At 40.8% G+C, this 15,528-nt stretch overlaps 1 protein-coding gene across 1 annotated transcript in view; it reads left to right on the forward strand.

Annotated features, from left to right (window-relative positions):
- The window catches only part of LOC108969272 (sodium-coupled monocarboxylate transporter 1), a 4,274-nt gene extending 1,734 nt beyond the window's left edge, over positions 1-2,540 (forward strand). The window contains exons 2-9 of the mRNA XM_018933886.1: positions 563-628; positions 685-804; positions 870-1,024; positions 1,095-1,344; positions 1,408-1,788; positions 1,860-2,053; positions 2,119-2,302; positions 2,386-2,540. Of these exons, the coding sequence (XP_018789431.1) occupies positions 563-628; positions 685-804; positions 870-1,024; positions 1,095-1,344; positions 1,408-1,788; positions 1,860-2,053; positions 2,119-2,302; positions 2,386-2,448 (1,413 nt within the window). The 3' untranslated portion in view covers positions 2,449-2,540. The remainder of the gene's footprint in view (positions 1-562; positions 629-684; positions 805-869; positions 1,025-1,094; positions 1,345-1,407; positions 1,789-1,859; positions 2,054-2,118; positions 2,303-2,385) is intronic.
- The last annotated feature ends 12,988 nt before the right edge of the window (positions 2,541-15,528 follow it).

A 15,528-nucleotide genomic window follows, 5' to 3' on the forward strand; every position in this document is an offset into this window, starting at 1 on the left:
GTTATCCACCTTTAGGAGTATATGAGCATCACAAAGGACGAACATTTGTTCAAGTGAGCCCCATCAGTTTTTGGATCAGCCCTAAAATCTAAAACGATACATCGATCTATGAGGATCTGGTTATCCACCTTTAGGAGTTTATGCGTAAGAGAAATAATAAAAAAAGAACATCTGCTCAAGTGATATTAATCGGTTTTTGGATTAATCCTATGACATAACCTAACCTAACTTTACTAGAAGAAATCAGACGTGAATAACGTTGACTAGTACAATGAAGTCGAATTTTTATTAAAACCAACTCTAACCTAGTGTAATCTGCAGATGTGGACTCTAGAGTGGAGACGAGTCGTTCTAGACTGTTGTGGTAATTGTTTCATGATTTTTCTTATGTAGACCCTAAGCTAGGAGGTAAATCGTTCTGTTCTGTGAGGTTCATTCTTCATATGTAACATTAAAAACCAAAGAAGTTCCCAAAGTATTGCATATAAACTCTCTCCCAACGCAGGAATAATAACTTTATGTACAAATGTGCGTAAAATAAAAATTAAAATCTATTTTGCAGTATCTGGAGAGTCGCTTCGATCGTCGTCTACGTATGTATGGATCCGTAATGTTTGCGATTATGAACGTGAGTAAGCCTTAAGCATCATAAATGAGAGCAATAATATCCGTTTTATCGCTTAGGTTGCTTATTTACCAATTGTAATCTATGTGCCCGCTTTAGCTTTCAATCAGGTGACCGGTGTTGCTGTACACACCATAACGCCCATCGTTTGCATAATCTGCATATTCTACACCAGTTTGGTGAGTCTTAGAACGAGCTGAAATTTGTTGTATGTTGTTAGTAAAGAGAGTCGCGTTTTGTTTAGGGCGGTATTAGGGCTGTTGTGTGGACGGATGTAGTGCAAACGGTGTCGATGGTGGGCGCGCTGATACTGGTAGCTGTCAAAGGAAGTCACGACATTGGCGGCGCAGGTGTGGTGCTGAAAAATGCTTGGGAAACGAATCGYATCGAAGGACCCGAGTATGTATAACTGCAATCGAAGATTTTGAGTTTATAATTAATAAATACCACTTTATTTGCACTGCTATAGCCTGAGTATAAACCCCACGGTGCGTCATACGCTTTGGTCGCAGCTCATCGGTGGCGTCATCTATTGGACGCAAACGAATGCGGTTTCACAGAATATGATTCAACGCTATCTTGCTTTGCCCACYTTGCGTGCAGCGCGCATAGCTTTGAGCATTTTTTGCTCCGGYGTGCTGGTTATGATGGCGCTTTGCGGCTACAATGGTTTGTTAATTTACGCCACGTACAAGAATTGTGATCCGCTCACCACAAAGGTGGGAGACGACAATCTTTTTCATAAGTTACATTAGGAAATTAGTAAATGTGGTTCTTTGCAGCTGGCCAAGGCACGCGATCAGCTACTGCCTCTCTTCGTAATGGATACATTGGGTGATTATCCGGGACTCACGGGGCTATTTATCGCCGGAGTATTTAGCGCCGCGCTGAGCTCGCTTTCYACATGYTTGAACTCCATGTCGGCTGTGGTGCTGGAGGATTTCGTCAAACCCTTTGTGAAACGGCCGTTAACCGATACGGCGATAAATTGGGTCATGAGATCGGTTGTGGTGGGGATGGGCACGCTGTGCGTTTGCCTGGTTTATGTGGTTGAACATATGGGCACTGTGCTGCAGCTGACTATGAGTTTAGAGGCCATCACCAATGGTCCGCTTTTCGGCATATTTACTATTGGCATATTTATGCCGTGGATCAGCGGCAATGTAGGCAAAAACTTTAAAGGTATATTTGTTCATAAATTTTTATAATGATTCTTTGTTTTAAACATCGGCAGGCCGCTTTAACTGGCGGTGTGGTGGGCGTAATCGGCATGTCCTGGATCAGCTTGAAGGCGCAATGGGCTATAGCTTCTGGCGCCATTAAGTATCAGACGAAGCTCATCAGTGTTGACCAATGCGACTATCATTTTGACCGTACGGSGTTATCAATGAGCCCATCCAATATGACCGATTTGAATGCGGCGGCTGAGTAAATAWATTATATACTTTTCATTCTACAGAATTAAATCAATTGACGCATRTTTAAATTCACAGCGAAATWTTTCCATTATATCGRATTTCGTACATGTGGTACACTTGCCTGGGCACCTTGATYACAATTTTCATTGCCATTCTATATTCAGGCATAGCTGGTGGTCAGAACACCAAGTCGGTGGGCCCGGAGCTTCTGACGCCTTGTATTAGAAAATATGTGCGAAGCAGAGGCGAATATATTAAAGCAAGTACCAACTTAAATATTTTTTTTTTAGGATTTGCTTAATCAAAATTAAGAAAAATTTTTATAATGGTAATTATTTTCAGAAACTACACACAAATGACATTCCATTACAGATGAGGGTTGGCGCAGACGAGGTGGCTTTATAAACTCAACTATTACTCATTATTTTTAAGTTTAATTATTTAGAGACAATTAGACGCCAATTTGTAATAAAAATAAAAGGATAAACAAATGAGGCGAATTTAGAAGGTGTGGGGAATTTTGAAGGTGTGGTGAGTTTTGAAAGTGTGGTGAATTTTAAATTTCTTGCTAAATTGTTTTCGTAGTAACGACATTGAGAAGAAGAAGAAAAAAGTAAATTTCTATTAAATATAGACTTGGTTTTTTATGGATTTTTGTAAAATTTTGTCATTGTGTTTAGTGCGGTTAGAGTTTGGAGTCATGTGTAGAAGTGCATACAAGTGACAACAGTTCTCTGATCGCCTTTCACTCGGGAGTGATCAGAAACGATTAAGTTACATTTGGCTCAAGTAGCTCATGAAAGTCGCTCTGGTCTTAGATCAAGTGTTCTCGAACATCCGTTTGAAGGCGAGCTAAAGCGAACCAAACCATTCCTACTAAGCTGGGCTTGGGACCCGCCAAAAAAAGAACTCTCCAATAAAAGCTATATAAGATGAGAGGTTTCTTGTCCGGGAAATGCTGTTATCATCAATAGCGACCGTTTCAATATGATGTGGACCAATCTTTTTCCCGGAACTTGCTGAAATTGACACGGACGATCTCTATTTCCAACAGGACGGTGAGCCGGCTCATGTCTCACGTCTAAACATGGACACATTGTGTGCAAAGTTTAGCGACTYCTTAATTTCGAGAAATGGCCCATTCAAGTGCCTGCCGAAGTAATGAAATTTTACGTCTCCAGATTTGTTTTTCCTGCGGCATGTTAAATCAAAGGCCTACTACATCAATTAATCAGCAACGCTTGACGAGTGCGAAGACCACAGTCAGACCACTAAAGCCAAAATTCTAGATGAAATGCTGCACCAGGTCATTGAAGATCGGATAAACGAGTTGAGAAATGCAAACGCAGGTGGCCATTTGGCTAATATTTGTGTGTGTAGACAGATGCTCAGCTCAATATGGGTGTTTTCTCCCTGCCATAAGCTCATACCGCATGGTAATGTGGTAGACATATGGAAGTCTATTTACAGAAAGCCAATGGAAAGGGTTTGGCGACTTGCTGCGCTCAAAGAACCACAACAACGGTGGCTCTTGAATTAGTACCTATAGGTCCCTAGACGTTTACTGCCTGCTGAAGAATTTACATATAAAACCGTGGTGTATAGCTCGGTGTGTTATCGCGGTTTGGCAGACAATGACCATATGATCCTATTTTTCAATTGGGAAGGAAGATTCAGCGTAAACTTAGAAAGAAATGATTGGCATACAGTTCTGGAATTGCAAGCTCAACACATTTAAAAATTTATACCGAAGACTCGAAAATGATAGGAACGAAATTGCCATGAGAGATGTACGACTGTCATCTGGAAACGGAACTGACATTGGTCTATACGATGATCTCAACAGGATCATGGCAAGACCAAACGCGATGAAACAAGCTTCAGAGGCGTAATACTGCAAACGTCATGTGTAAAACAGTAGATACTAATTCTTCACAGTCTAGTGGCGTCTCCGCCTCCAGAGCAATGCAATGCTGTACTTTAAACAATTGGGGGCCCACGAAATGAAATACTGGAAGAAGTAGCACTAGTGAGCCTACAGAAACTGTAAAAATTCGGGCCAAGTTATGGCATCCTAAATGACCGATATTCTTCATTAGCTTACTAATCTAGTCTAACTTAACCTAACTTAACTTATACACAAGTAAATTTTTATTAAAAAATCCGCTTTATATCGAGAATACCCCGACTGCAATTCTACGCTTGTGTGCGCTGAATTGAAATGAATTCAGCGTTAAGAAAACCGAAATGCTAATTTTAAATGCTCAATAATTGAATAATTTGATGAATGCTCTGCAAACCAGGCAACAACAAGTGAATTATCCACCACAAGCGTGTACTGAGTTAAAAGTAAGCTACTGACGGCAGCATCAGGCGCCCAAGCTCATTGCTGTTCACCGCTTACTTAAATTGCTTAAATTACTTAAGCTGCGCACAAGCGCCTCCGCTGGAGGGCGTTTTGACGAGGTGTGGGTGTTGACACTCAACACAGACATAATCTTCAACTTGCTGCCACTATAATGCATTGCAACATGCATCAATGCCAGCAACAGCAACAGCAACAGCAACATATGTGTACTTACAGCCGCCTAACGACAATTAAATGGATTTAATGTAAAATAGGGAGACAAACAAAAAAAGCTTTGACAATGCCAAGCGGAATGCAGTTGATATGCCCTTAGTGACGTCAGTGACGTTTGACACCGTTGCCACACTTGCTCATTGTATTTCAAARTATTGTCTAAATATTACGTCTGATGTTGTCTGTTGTTGTTGTGTCAGGCCTTCATTGATGCAATGCCACAAAGTTACAATTAAGCGAGAAGTTTAGATGGGCGCTTAGACTTCGTTTTATAATTGAAAAGCGGATTTTGATGTAGTATGAAATTTTGTTTACATAAACATTAAATAACATATATGTATATGTATATTATTTAGTCAAGTCAGTAAAATTGTATTTACGCCTTTGTGCGCATATTTCTTCTTTAAGGCGGGCTCCAATGATCCTCGGTAAAATGAATGCGCTCATTTTATGGGACTTTATGTAGAAATGTGTGGAGAGCGAAATGTGTGAGTACGAAAAAGTTTGGGAAGCTGGGCGACGTGGGTACTACTCGAAAACACTACGAAAAGATGCGGCGATTAATCCTTGTGGAAGCATAACACCAAGAGATAGCGAACCCAATTCCCCAATCGATGACTTTAGAGCAGGCGTCGCTTATAAAGAAGTTCGAACAGCAATTACCCATCTGACGACCGAGCTATTCAATCACGACGGCGAAGAACTGATAAGGAGCATGCATCAGCTTCTTTGTAAAATATGGTCGGACGAAAGCATGCCCAACTATTAGAATTTAAGTCTGCTCTGCCTAATCCACAAAAAGGGAGACTCCACAATCTACGCCAACTACCGTGGGATAACCTCCCTAACTTCGCCTTACTCCTAGGTAATCAGCAACTGACTAAATATTTACGAGTATCTTGCGCCAAATATTGGAGAATACTCGTGGAAACAGCATTGATGCACACCATCTCTTCGTCGACTTTAAAGCTGCTTTTGACAGCACGATGACAGGGAGCTGCCTTTATGTCGCTATGCTTGAACTTGGTAACCCCGCAAAACTAATAGGACTGTGTAAACTGACGTTGAGCAATACCAGAAACTCCGTCAGGACCGCAAAGGACCACTCCGGGTCATTCAATGTCAAACGAGTTTTCAGACAAGCGAAAAGGGGGATCTCTCATCCGAAGCAGTTGGAAATTTTTCATCAATGGCGCCGTTTTTTACGTATCGGGTCCCAAACCCAACGCGCAACTCTGTGGAAGGAATGTTTCGCATTCTTGACGAAGCCATTCAGCCCAAAATGAGCCTCAATGCTGAAGATGATTTTTCGATGAAAATCCGTATCATTTTCAAGTTGTTGCTCAGCCTAATTCACGAATTTACGACGGCTCTGGTCGTCAAGCGGCTTCAGTTCTTGCGTCAATTTGATCTTGTGAGGATGTAGGTCAAGATCTTTTCGCAAAATTTGCCACAACGACATCACAGAGATGTCCAACGCTTGAGAACGATGTGTGAGAGACTGATACGGCGGCACACCAGTGCTGAATCTACGGTAAAATTTTTTTTACTAGACTCTCAATTATAGTAGATCTGAGAGGACGATTATGATGACCATAAATTGGACGTAGCGCTCTTAAAGTTGCGGCCACTAACTCCGAATTTCATAGTAAATTTTAACAATTTCGACACGTTGTTGGATCGTATATCTTTTCGTGATAAAATGGTAAATCTTACTGAAGAGAAATCTCAAATGTCCCTATCGGTCTACTTTTGTAGCGTTCCGTTAGTATCGTAAATATTGAAATTTCTCACGGCCATATAAAACCGCGAACAAGCAACATTGTTTCCACGCTCATCTTCAGAGGTTTTGGAAAAATAGCTGCCGCGTAAAGCACAATAAAAGCAATAGCTTTTTGGCTGATAAAACAAAAAGCATTGCTGAATATAATCAAAACAAAATCAGCGTAATAAGATGTGGAAAACACAAGGAAAAAATGCGGATAATGCACTCTCATTAGCAAATGATGTCTTAATCAGCCGGTGAACAAAGAAAACCACGCAACTAAAAGCGGTTGAATAAAGCGTTTAACAAGCATACGCCTGAAATGAGAATGCATTGTGMGGATGAAGCAAAGAGTCCGTTATTATTTGGCGCTGGCAACGAGCCGAATGCGTCGGTGTGCGTGAACTTGATCGCACCGAACGCACCACTTTGCATGCGTAGCAATTTCGGATTGTGCGAACATGACTTAATTACGGTTTCAAGGCGATTTTCACCACAACACCACAAACAATCGCATACATATACAAATATATGGGTGCATTGGTAAAGCTGCATTCAACGCCACGTTAAGTTGTTGTAACATAAACGAAAGACTCAAGCAACGAACTTCCCATTCAAGGCGGCATGGAGTGCGCATTGTTGCCACACCAACCGTTGATTGACTGTTCTGTGTTTGCTTTATTAAGCGATTTCAAGCATTTTTCGAAAAATCCCATCAATAAAAGAGTGATTGACTAGTTTGGCTCAAATATACCGCTTTSSGTTTGCGCAGAATTCCCGTTGTGTAAAGATATTACTGTTGGATCTCTCAAGACGGGTAAAGGTCACTGCCATTGATTGCCGTGTAATGTATTGAATTACAACAAATTCAATAACGCAAATGACTGAATATTGAATTGCATTGATTTGAGTTGCAAGATGAATGTTGTAAGCTTATTTTTCCTTCGAGGAGATATAGGGGGTACGTGGAGTGCTGCAACTATTCATGCATACTATTAACAAAAGTAAACAGGTTGTCAGGGTAGACGGATCGATAAGTCTCTTTTTAGTAGTATCGAACATATCATAGTAGCGAACGACGGCGCTAGTAGGATATTTTAAGTTTCGCCAGCTCTGCGTTCACATCCTTCCATTTGAGTTTGAGCCGTGTTTTTCTTCGTCGGCCTGATCTCTACAATGGAGGGGAGATCTTCCTCTGCTTCCCTCGGTGGGTACTGCTTCGAATACTTTTAAAGCTGGAGTGTTTTAATCCATACGGACGAGCTAGCACGGCCACTACTTCGCACAACTCATCATTCCATCGAATGCGGTATTCGCCGTTGCCAAAGAACTATAAATCTTCCGCAGAACCTTTCTCTCGAAAACTCGTAGCGCCGACTTATCAGATCTTGTCATTGTTCTCCTCTGCACCATATAGCAGAACGGGMACGATGAGTAACTTGTAGAGTTTGGTCTTTGTTCGTCGCGAGAGCACTTTACTCTCAAATGCTAACTCAGTCCGAAGTAGCACATGTTGGCAAGATTTTTTCTGCGTTAGATTTCTAGGCTGACRATGTTGTTGGTGTTAATGCTGGTACCAAGATAGACGAAATTTTCTACGACTTCGAAGTTATGATTGCCAGCAGTGACGTGGGAACCAAGTCGCTAATGCGAAGACTGTTTGTTTGTTGACAGTAGATATTTCGTCTTGCCCTCGTTCACTTCCAGACCCATCTGCTTTGCTTCCTTGTCCAGTCTGGAGAAAGCAGAACTAATGGCGCGGTTGGCATTTCCAATGATATCGATGTCATCGACGTAAACAAGCAGCTGTACACTCTATTAGAAAATTGTACCTTCTCTATGCAGATCTCCAGCTCGAATAATTTTCTCCAGTAGTAGATTGAAGAAATCGCACAATAGGTTGTTGCCTCGTTTGAAAAATTGTTTGCCTTCGAACGTTTCGGAAGTCCATCCCGAATCTGTCGGAGCTTTTGGTATTTCTAAACGTCAGTTAACACAGTCAAGGATAACAAATTCAGACGTAGTGGCATAAAAGCAGCTCCTTTTCAAACCAAAAAAAAGTAGCCAAAAGCAGCTTTGAAACCGACGAAGAAGTGGTGTATGTCGATTCTCCTTTCACGGGTCTTTTCCAAATTTTGGTGCATATCTGGTCGGTTGTTGATTTGCCAGGTCTAAAGCCACACTGATAAGGTCCAATCAATTTGTTGACGGTGGACTTTAATCTTTCACACAATACGCGGTAGTTGGCGTAGATTGTTGGGTCTCGCTTTTTGTGTATTAGGCAGAGCACACTAAAATCCAATCATTGGCTATGCTTTTGTCCAACCATATTTTACAAAGAAGCCGATGGAAGTTCCTTATCAGTTCTTCAACGCCATGTTTGGATAGCTCGGTCGGCAATTCTTCAGCTTTGTTGTTCTTCAGACGGGTAATTGCTATTCAAACTTCGTCATGGTCGTGCTATGGAAAGTCTACTCCATCGTCATCGATTGAGGAATTGGGTTCACCTTCTCTGGATGTTATGCTTTCACTGCCATTCAGCAGGCTGGAGAAGTGTTCCCTCCATAATTTTAGTATGCTCTGGAAATCAATCACTATATCACCTCTGGCAATTTCAAACATTGCGTCATAGAGCAGATTATTTTTTGTGCAATCGAAAGCAGCTTTGAAATCGATAACAARTTGAGGAGTGTCGAACTGGTTTCCTTTGGTCTTTCCAGGAGTTGGCGTATCGTGAATATCTGTATAATCTGTATTGTAATGTGATCTCAGCTAATGTCAATATAAATAAAATATAAATTTGTGACACATCACTTCCTTTGTTAATTTGTTTTCGTGTGTATTTTAAAGAAATAGCAGCAGAAAGATATTTTTTCTTCAGCAAATGTAGGCCAATCTATATCGTTTGCTAAATGGATGCTGACTGAAATCGCGCTTATCGGCGCCGCATCAATTTCAACGATTTCACAAATAAAAAGTACAATTATTGTAAGCTGTTATTGACAAAGTCGAGTTTTCCTTATTTGATACCGTTACTCAGCATTAACCTCATTTCCCTTTTAAAGTCGGCTGAAACAACACAGCTGACTCATCTAAACCAGCGCGTGGTGCTCCATCGCACTCCCTCGTGCATTAGAACTCACGCGCACTCCGCTCCTTCACAGCTGCGCCGCTGCAAAGTGACAATACAATATACGCGCTTAACTTAAAAATTATGTAAAATTTAATTTATAGCCTTAACCTTTGTTGATGCCACTTAGAGTGCCTGAGCTGCGCTTCGTCTTGCCACACACACTCACACTCACCTGACTGGCGACTGCATGAATGCGGGCGAACGACAATTGTTTTACATGCAAAGTGGTCATTAATATCTGATTGAGCAAATAATTTACAAGTGCAGTGGGTAGCGCTTGTTCGACGCTGCCTTTATGGTCTGCGGCGCGCACGATTTATGTCTCAGGTATTTTATATGCAAGTGAAAAACAAAAAAACAAAAAAAAAAACAGTTCAGTTCAGTGTCATTGCAGCAGAGCGTGTTGGCCATTGTTGCGGTTGCGGATGAGCCAGTGCTAATTCCTGACACATATTTGTTTGCTTTGATCTTCACACTCGTCCATGAGTTACTGTAGACACTGCCGCTTGGCGCAACAACGCACTCACAGACGCAGACAACGGCACTTCAGCTGCCGCACGCATATGTAAATGTATTTAGATTTGTATGCTGGCTTTGGCGTAGTTGCAATGKTCAATGTCTCTTTGTTGACCTTGCGCGCTTCAGTATTTTATTTTGTTATACTTATTAGCATTTATTTGTTTATATTTCAAACAAATTTTTACCAAGTGTGTTGTATTTGTATATGTCGTTTGGTTTTGTTTTTTTTTTACGCTCTTGTTGCTCCAATTCAAGCGCAACTATTAACAGTAAATATGACCATAGGAGCATAGTGGGGGCATTAAATCACCAGATCAAGAAGCGCCGCTGAAGCAGTAARCAAAGCAACCGCCAAAGGTCGCACACAATTGAGCGACTTTCAAAAGCTGGGGGGCATCATTATTATATTTAATTTAATTTTTATAAAATTTGTAAAAAAAACAAAAAAAAAATATCACATCGTTATAACAAAATCCTAAAACATTAATAACTCTCTATGTTGGATGTCTGTATGGTTTTAGATTTAATATCTGATTTKCAGTTATAAATTTACTATTTAATTATTATTTGTGTATTATTTTATGCGTTCTCATAGTTCTTAGCATAATTATAGATAATATTCAAGAACAGTAGAATGTGACAAGTGTGCAAACTCTTTCGTAGTTACATCGGCTAATAAAGCTTTTAAAGACATCTTCAATAACGTAAGTCTTAGGTTGTAAATTATTAAACTTAAATGAATCAATTTATAATTATTTGTAGTTAAAATTCTCTGTCTTTGACCTTATGACGCTTACACCCCTTCTAAGTGTTTCGGATTTGTGGAACAACTGTACTTCAATAGAGACGCTACAAAAGTAGATCGATAGGGACAGCAAATGACGCCATATTCTTACCTGCTCTTTTGGCATTTATCTTCATCTTATATCTGCCATTTAATMATGGAAAGATATACAATCCAACACCGAGTCAAAATTATTAAAATTTAGAAGTCAGTGGCCTCAACTTTAAGTTTGCTACGACCAATTTACGGTCGTCACAATCGTACTTTCAGATCAACAARTGTCCGTCTAGTGGAAAAATTTGAATTCACAGGCACAGTACGAAATTAATGGCTTGATCAATAAGCAAAATATGTGTCATTGGTCAGGCAGCAATAGACACGTACTCCATGAGTAACCATTCCTTCTTCTCTACACTCTTAGACACCGCTTACGCGTTTATAGCCGAGTTAATAACAGCGCGCCAGTCCTTCCTTCTTTTCGCTACGTGGCATCAATAGGAGATATTAAACAAAGCCAGATTCTGCTCCACCTGGTSCTTCCAACGGAGTGGTGGTCTTCCTTTCCATCTGCTTCCCCCAGCAGGTACAGCGTCGAATACTTTCAGAGCTGGATTGTTTTCGTCCATTTGTACAACATGACCTAGACATTCGCTGAACTATGTCAATGAGTCACCTATCCTGAAAAAATTACAGTTTGATGCGGTTTATGGACCGGCGGCGTCATTGGATCGCRCTTCTTTCGTGATGATCAAGACCGGCACGTTACTGTAAATGCGAATCACTATTGCTCAATGATAGCCGAAAATTTTTAGTCCGAATTGGATGATATGGATTTGGGCAATATGTGGCTCCAACAGGACTTCGCCACAAGCCACACAGCGAATGGCAAAATCGATTTATTGGTGAACATGTTATCTCACGAAATGACTCAGTCAATTGGCTACCTCGGTCGTGCGATTGGACGCCGTTAGACTATTTCCTGTGGGTGTACATCAAGKGTGTKGTCTATGCCAACAAGCCAGTGACGATTGATCAACTTCGTACGATTACCGAACGTTATATTGCAGCAGTWTCGGTCRATTTATGCTTGAAAATCGTTGCAAATTGCCTTCAGCGCCTGGACTTTTGCAAGCGTGCCCATGGTGGCCATGCAAATGAAATCAAGTTCCATACATAATGGCATCGAATGTACTTTGAAAAGCATAAAGAATTTCATTGATATCTCAAACCGGGTTTGAATGGTTTCTTCTTGAAAAACCCGTTACTTTCGAAAAACTTCAAACTCTCTCTTGGCCTGGATTCAAAACGACAATGCCATCAATGTATCTGATCAAATTTGACCTGGATTGACTAAAAACACACTTTCAAAGAGGAGAATGTATAATGAGGATATAACAGTAATATTGATGCAGATCTGAAAAACGAATGTWAAACTTKTTTTGRGAGTGACAGATTGTCCTGGTCAGATTTGATCAGATGGTATTGTTGGTGCTACCCGATTACTCAATACACTCAACTGAGCCATCTGTTTCTTTTTACAATCCCAAATGATTYATTGCGGAACTTCCATCGTTTGATGCATATTGACAATCGGCATTTGTTCTCGGCCATGTGACATATTTATAGCAGAAACCTGGCTTTGCATTACCGCTACAATCATGTCAACCATGTCGCTTAACCCATTGAATCTGCACCCATTCGCTTTTAGACATTTGCAGATCAGTACTTAAGATTACTTCTGAATACAACAAACATTAAGAATCGTCTTGGCTTACTGTGTGACCTTCAACGTTTTTGCGGGCATTATCAGTGGTATCTCATTATTCTTAATTTACATTTAATGTCATTTAAACTGTGTCAAAATTTTGACTTGCGGTAGGCAAACGTAGCTGGTAAGAGGAAGTGGCGCTTAACACACTGTGAGAAATCATTAATTTTTTTTTTTAATTTTTTTATAATTAAAAAATGTAACGCTGCATTGCAAGTGCAATTATTTGTTCTTTTAAGTCGGTTTGGTTAAACTTTATTTCCATCCTCCAATATGGTGTGACTATATCAGACTTGAAGTTTCATCGAAATAAGATTGAGTATTGAGTGTAAATATCTCGCATTTCGCAAAAGTATATTAAAAATATGTTATCTACAAACTCATTAYACCCTGTACCGAGTACTTATTTGAGCAAAAAATAGTAAGACGATTTTTTTTTCTAGGTTGGTTTGACCGTCAGTGACAAAGGGTGATTACTTTGAGGGGAATGACATATATTATGAAGAATAAATTAAGACTTTTAAAATGATGAACAATTTCTTAACATTTTTTGCTCATAGTAGTATACCATAGCTGGTAAAATCATCATCTTCTTCTTTATTGGCTTAGACATGGCTTATGCGGTTATAGCCGAGTTTACAACAGCGCGTCAGTCGTTCTTGCTTTTCGCTGCTTGGCGCCAATTGGAGATTCCAAGAGTAGCCAGGTCCTTCTCCACCGGGTCTTTCCAACAGCGTGCGGGTCTTTCTCTTCCTCTGCTTCCACGACGGGTACTGCATCGAACACTCTCAGAGCTAGATTGTTTTCAACCATTCAGACGACATGACCTAGCCAACGCAGCCGATGTCTCTCAATTCGCTGCACTATGTCAATGTCGTCGATTAATTCGCACAGGTCATTGTTCCATGGACTGCAGAATTTGTCGCTGCCAATGCGCAAAGGACCATAAATCTTAAGCAGAACCTTTCGCTAGAAAACTCATAACGCCGACTCATCAGCTGTTGTCATCGTCCATGCCTCTGTACCATATAGCCGGACGGGGATGATGAGTGACTTGTAGAGTTTGGGCTTTATTCGTCGAGAGAGGACTTTATTTCTTAATTGGCTACTCAATCCGAAGTAACACCTGTTGACAAGAGTTATTCTGCTTTGGATTTTGAAGCTGACCTTGTCGTTGGTGTCCCAAGAAATACAAAATTATCTATGACTTCGAAGTTATGATTGTCAGCTGTGACGTGGGATCCAAGTCGCGAGTGCGTCGACTATTTGTTTGCTGCATAAAGGCAGCATGCTTTTCATGCTGTCAAAAGTAGCTTTTCCAGCTCAATAGAGTCTTATAGCCTATGTTGAATAGGCTTATCCCACGGTAATTGGCGTAAATTGTGGRGTCTCCCTCTTTGCGGATTGGGCARAGCATACTTAAATTTCRATCGTCCGGCAWGCTTTCATCCGACCATATTCTGTAAAAAAAGCTGCTCGGAGGCGGGTGGGTATCATGGCTGCAGCAAGATAGTGATCCGAGTCGATGTTAGGGAGACATGTCTTCCATCTATCACAACATGATTGATCTASTTGGTGGCTTTTCCATCCGGAGGCAGCCAGGTAACTTGGTGAATTTTCTTACGCTGGAAATTAGTACTACATATAATTATAATATGGGATCCGCTTTGATGCGGATTGTGACGAGACGTTCATCCACCGGGCTAGTAAATGCCACAAGGACCTCGTCTCAGTCCCTGACCCATCCATCGCACTTTTTCGACGTCGATGATGTCAGTCTTTATTTTTACGAGAACATCAACTAGCGTCTCTCGTTCGGGGCTATTGTTTACTTTTCATTAAGGTCTTTTTCACGAGGCCCCAAAGGTCCCAAACCTAGCGCGCAACCGCAGGGGTGGTAGCCTTCTCGCTTTAGCTCGTCTTCAAGTGGATATTTTTCGTCTACTCAGAGAATACTTGCGTTAAGACCGAAGTTCGTGAGCTGCTTAAGCCATACGTAAAATAATCGTTTTTTCCACTCCCAAGACACTTAGAGAACTTTCTCGCTTGCGTGTGCTTCTACACATGACTCCAGCCTCCTACCTACTATCTACGAAGAAATTGTTCAGTTCGGTATACTATAGCATATAGTTTTTAAATAAGCTGATTGATCAAAATCAATTTTTTGTAATTATTATTTTTCGTTTTTATGAAATTAACGACCTTTCTTGTCTTGGTCCAATAATTCTTAGGTCTAACAAACATGCAAAACTTATTTCTCAGTGTAACCTTAAATTTATATTATATATATAGTGGTTATATTTACAACTAGCAAATATGCGGTTGCAATTAAAAGTGTCCAAAGTCATTCAATACCATCTAAGTAATCTTAACTGCGCCTTACTATATGTGCAAATATATAATATATGTATACCGATCCACAGGCTGCTAAACCTGATCCATTTACCCACGAGCGCCATCAAGTGCAATGGTAGCGCAATTGTCATTATAAGAAAAACCCCGCGACACACAGAATTTGTAATACATTTGTACATATGTAATATTGCACGAAAACATCAAGAGCGGCACACCGATGCAGCRACAAGTCACATGAAAATCGACCTTCATTGCGATRCCGTCTGCGGTTCAGCGTTTGCGACGTTCCACCGCTGCATTGGCGCACCTAAGCACGTAGCATCAATACAAAGAACGCTKWCACAATRTAGCAATGGGTGTTTGGTTGTCGCTRGCATTGCCGCCGGCGCTGCTGCTCCGCTTGTTGCTGTTGCTATTGCTGCTGCTGCTCCCCAGGCGGCAGTGATGGCACGTCCCCATTCAATTGCAATGCGGTTTRCCTTCCGTCTTTGTCTTTCCAATGTGAACGAGCGAACACTGTTGCGCTMAGCTTAACAAATATCTGCTSGATCGAGTGTCTGYGARYGCTTTGATTAGTTTC

This window comes from Bactrocera latifrons, unplaced genomic scaffold (assembly GCF_001853355.1).
Source record: "Bactrocera latifrons isolate USDA-ARS-PBARC rearing strain unplaced genomic scaffold, ASM185335v1 scaffold_247, whole genome shotgun sequence".
NCBI classification, from domain to species: domain Eukaryota; kingdom Metazoa; phylum Arthropoda; class Insecta; order Diptera; family Tephritidae; genus Bactrocera; species Bactrocera latifrons.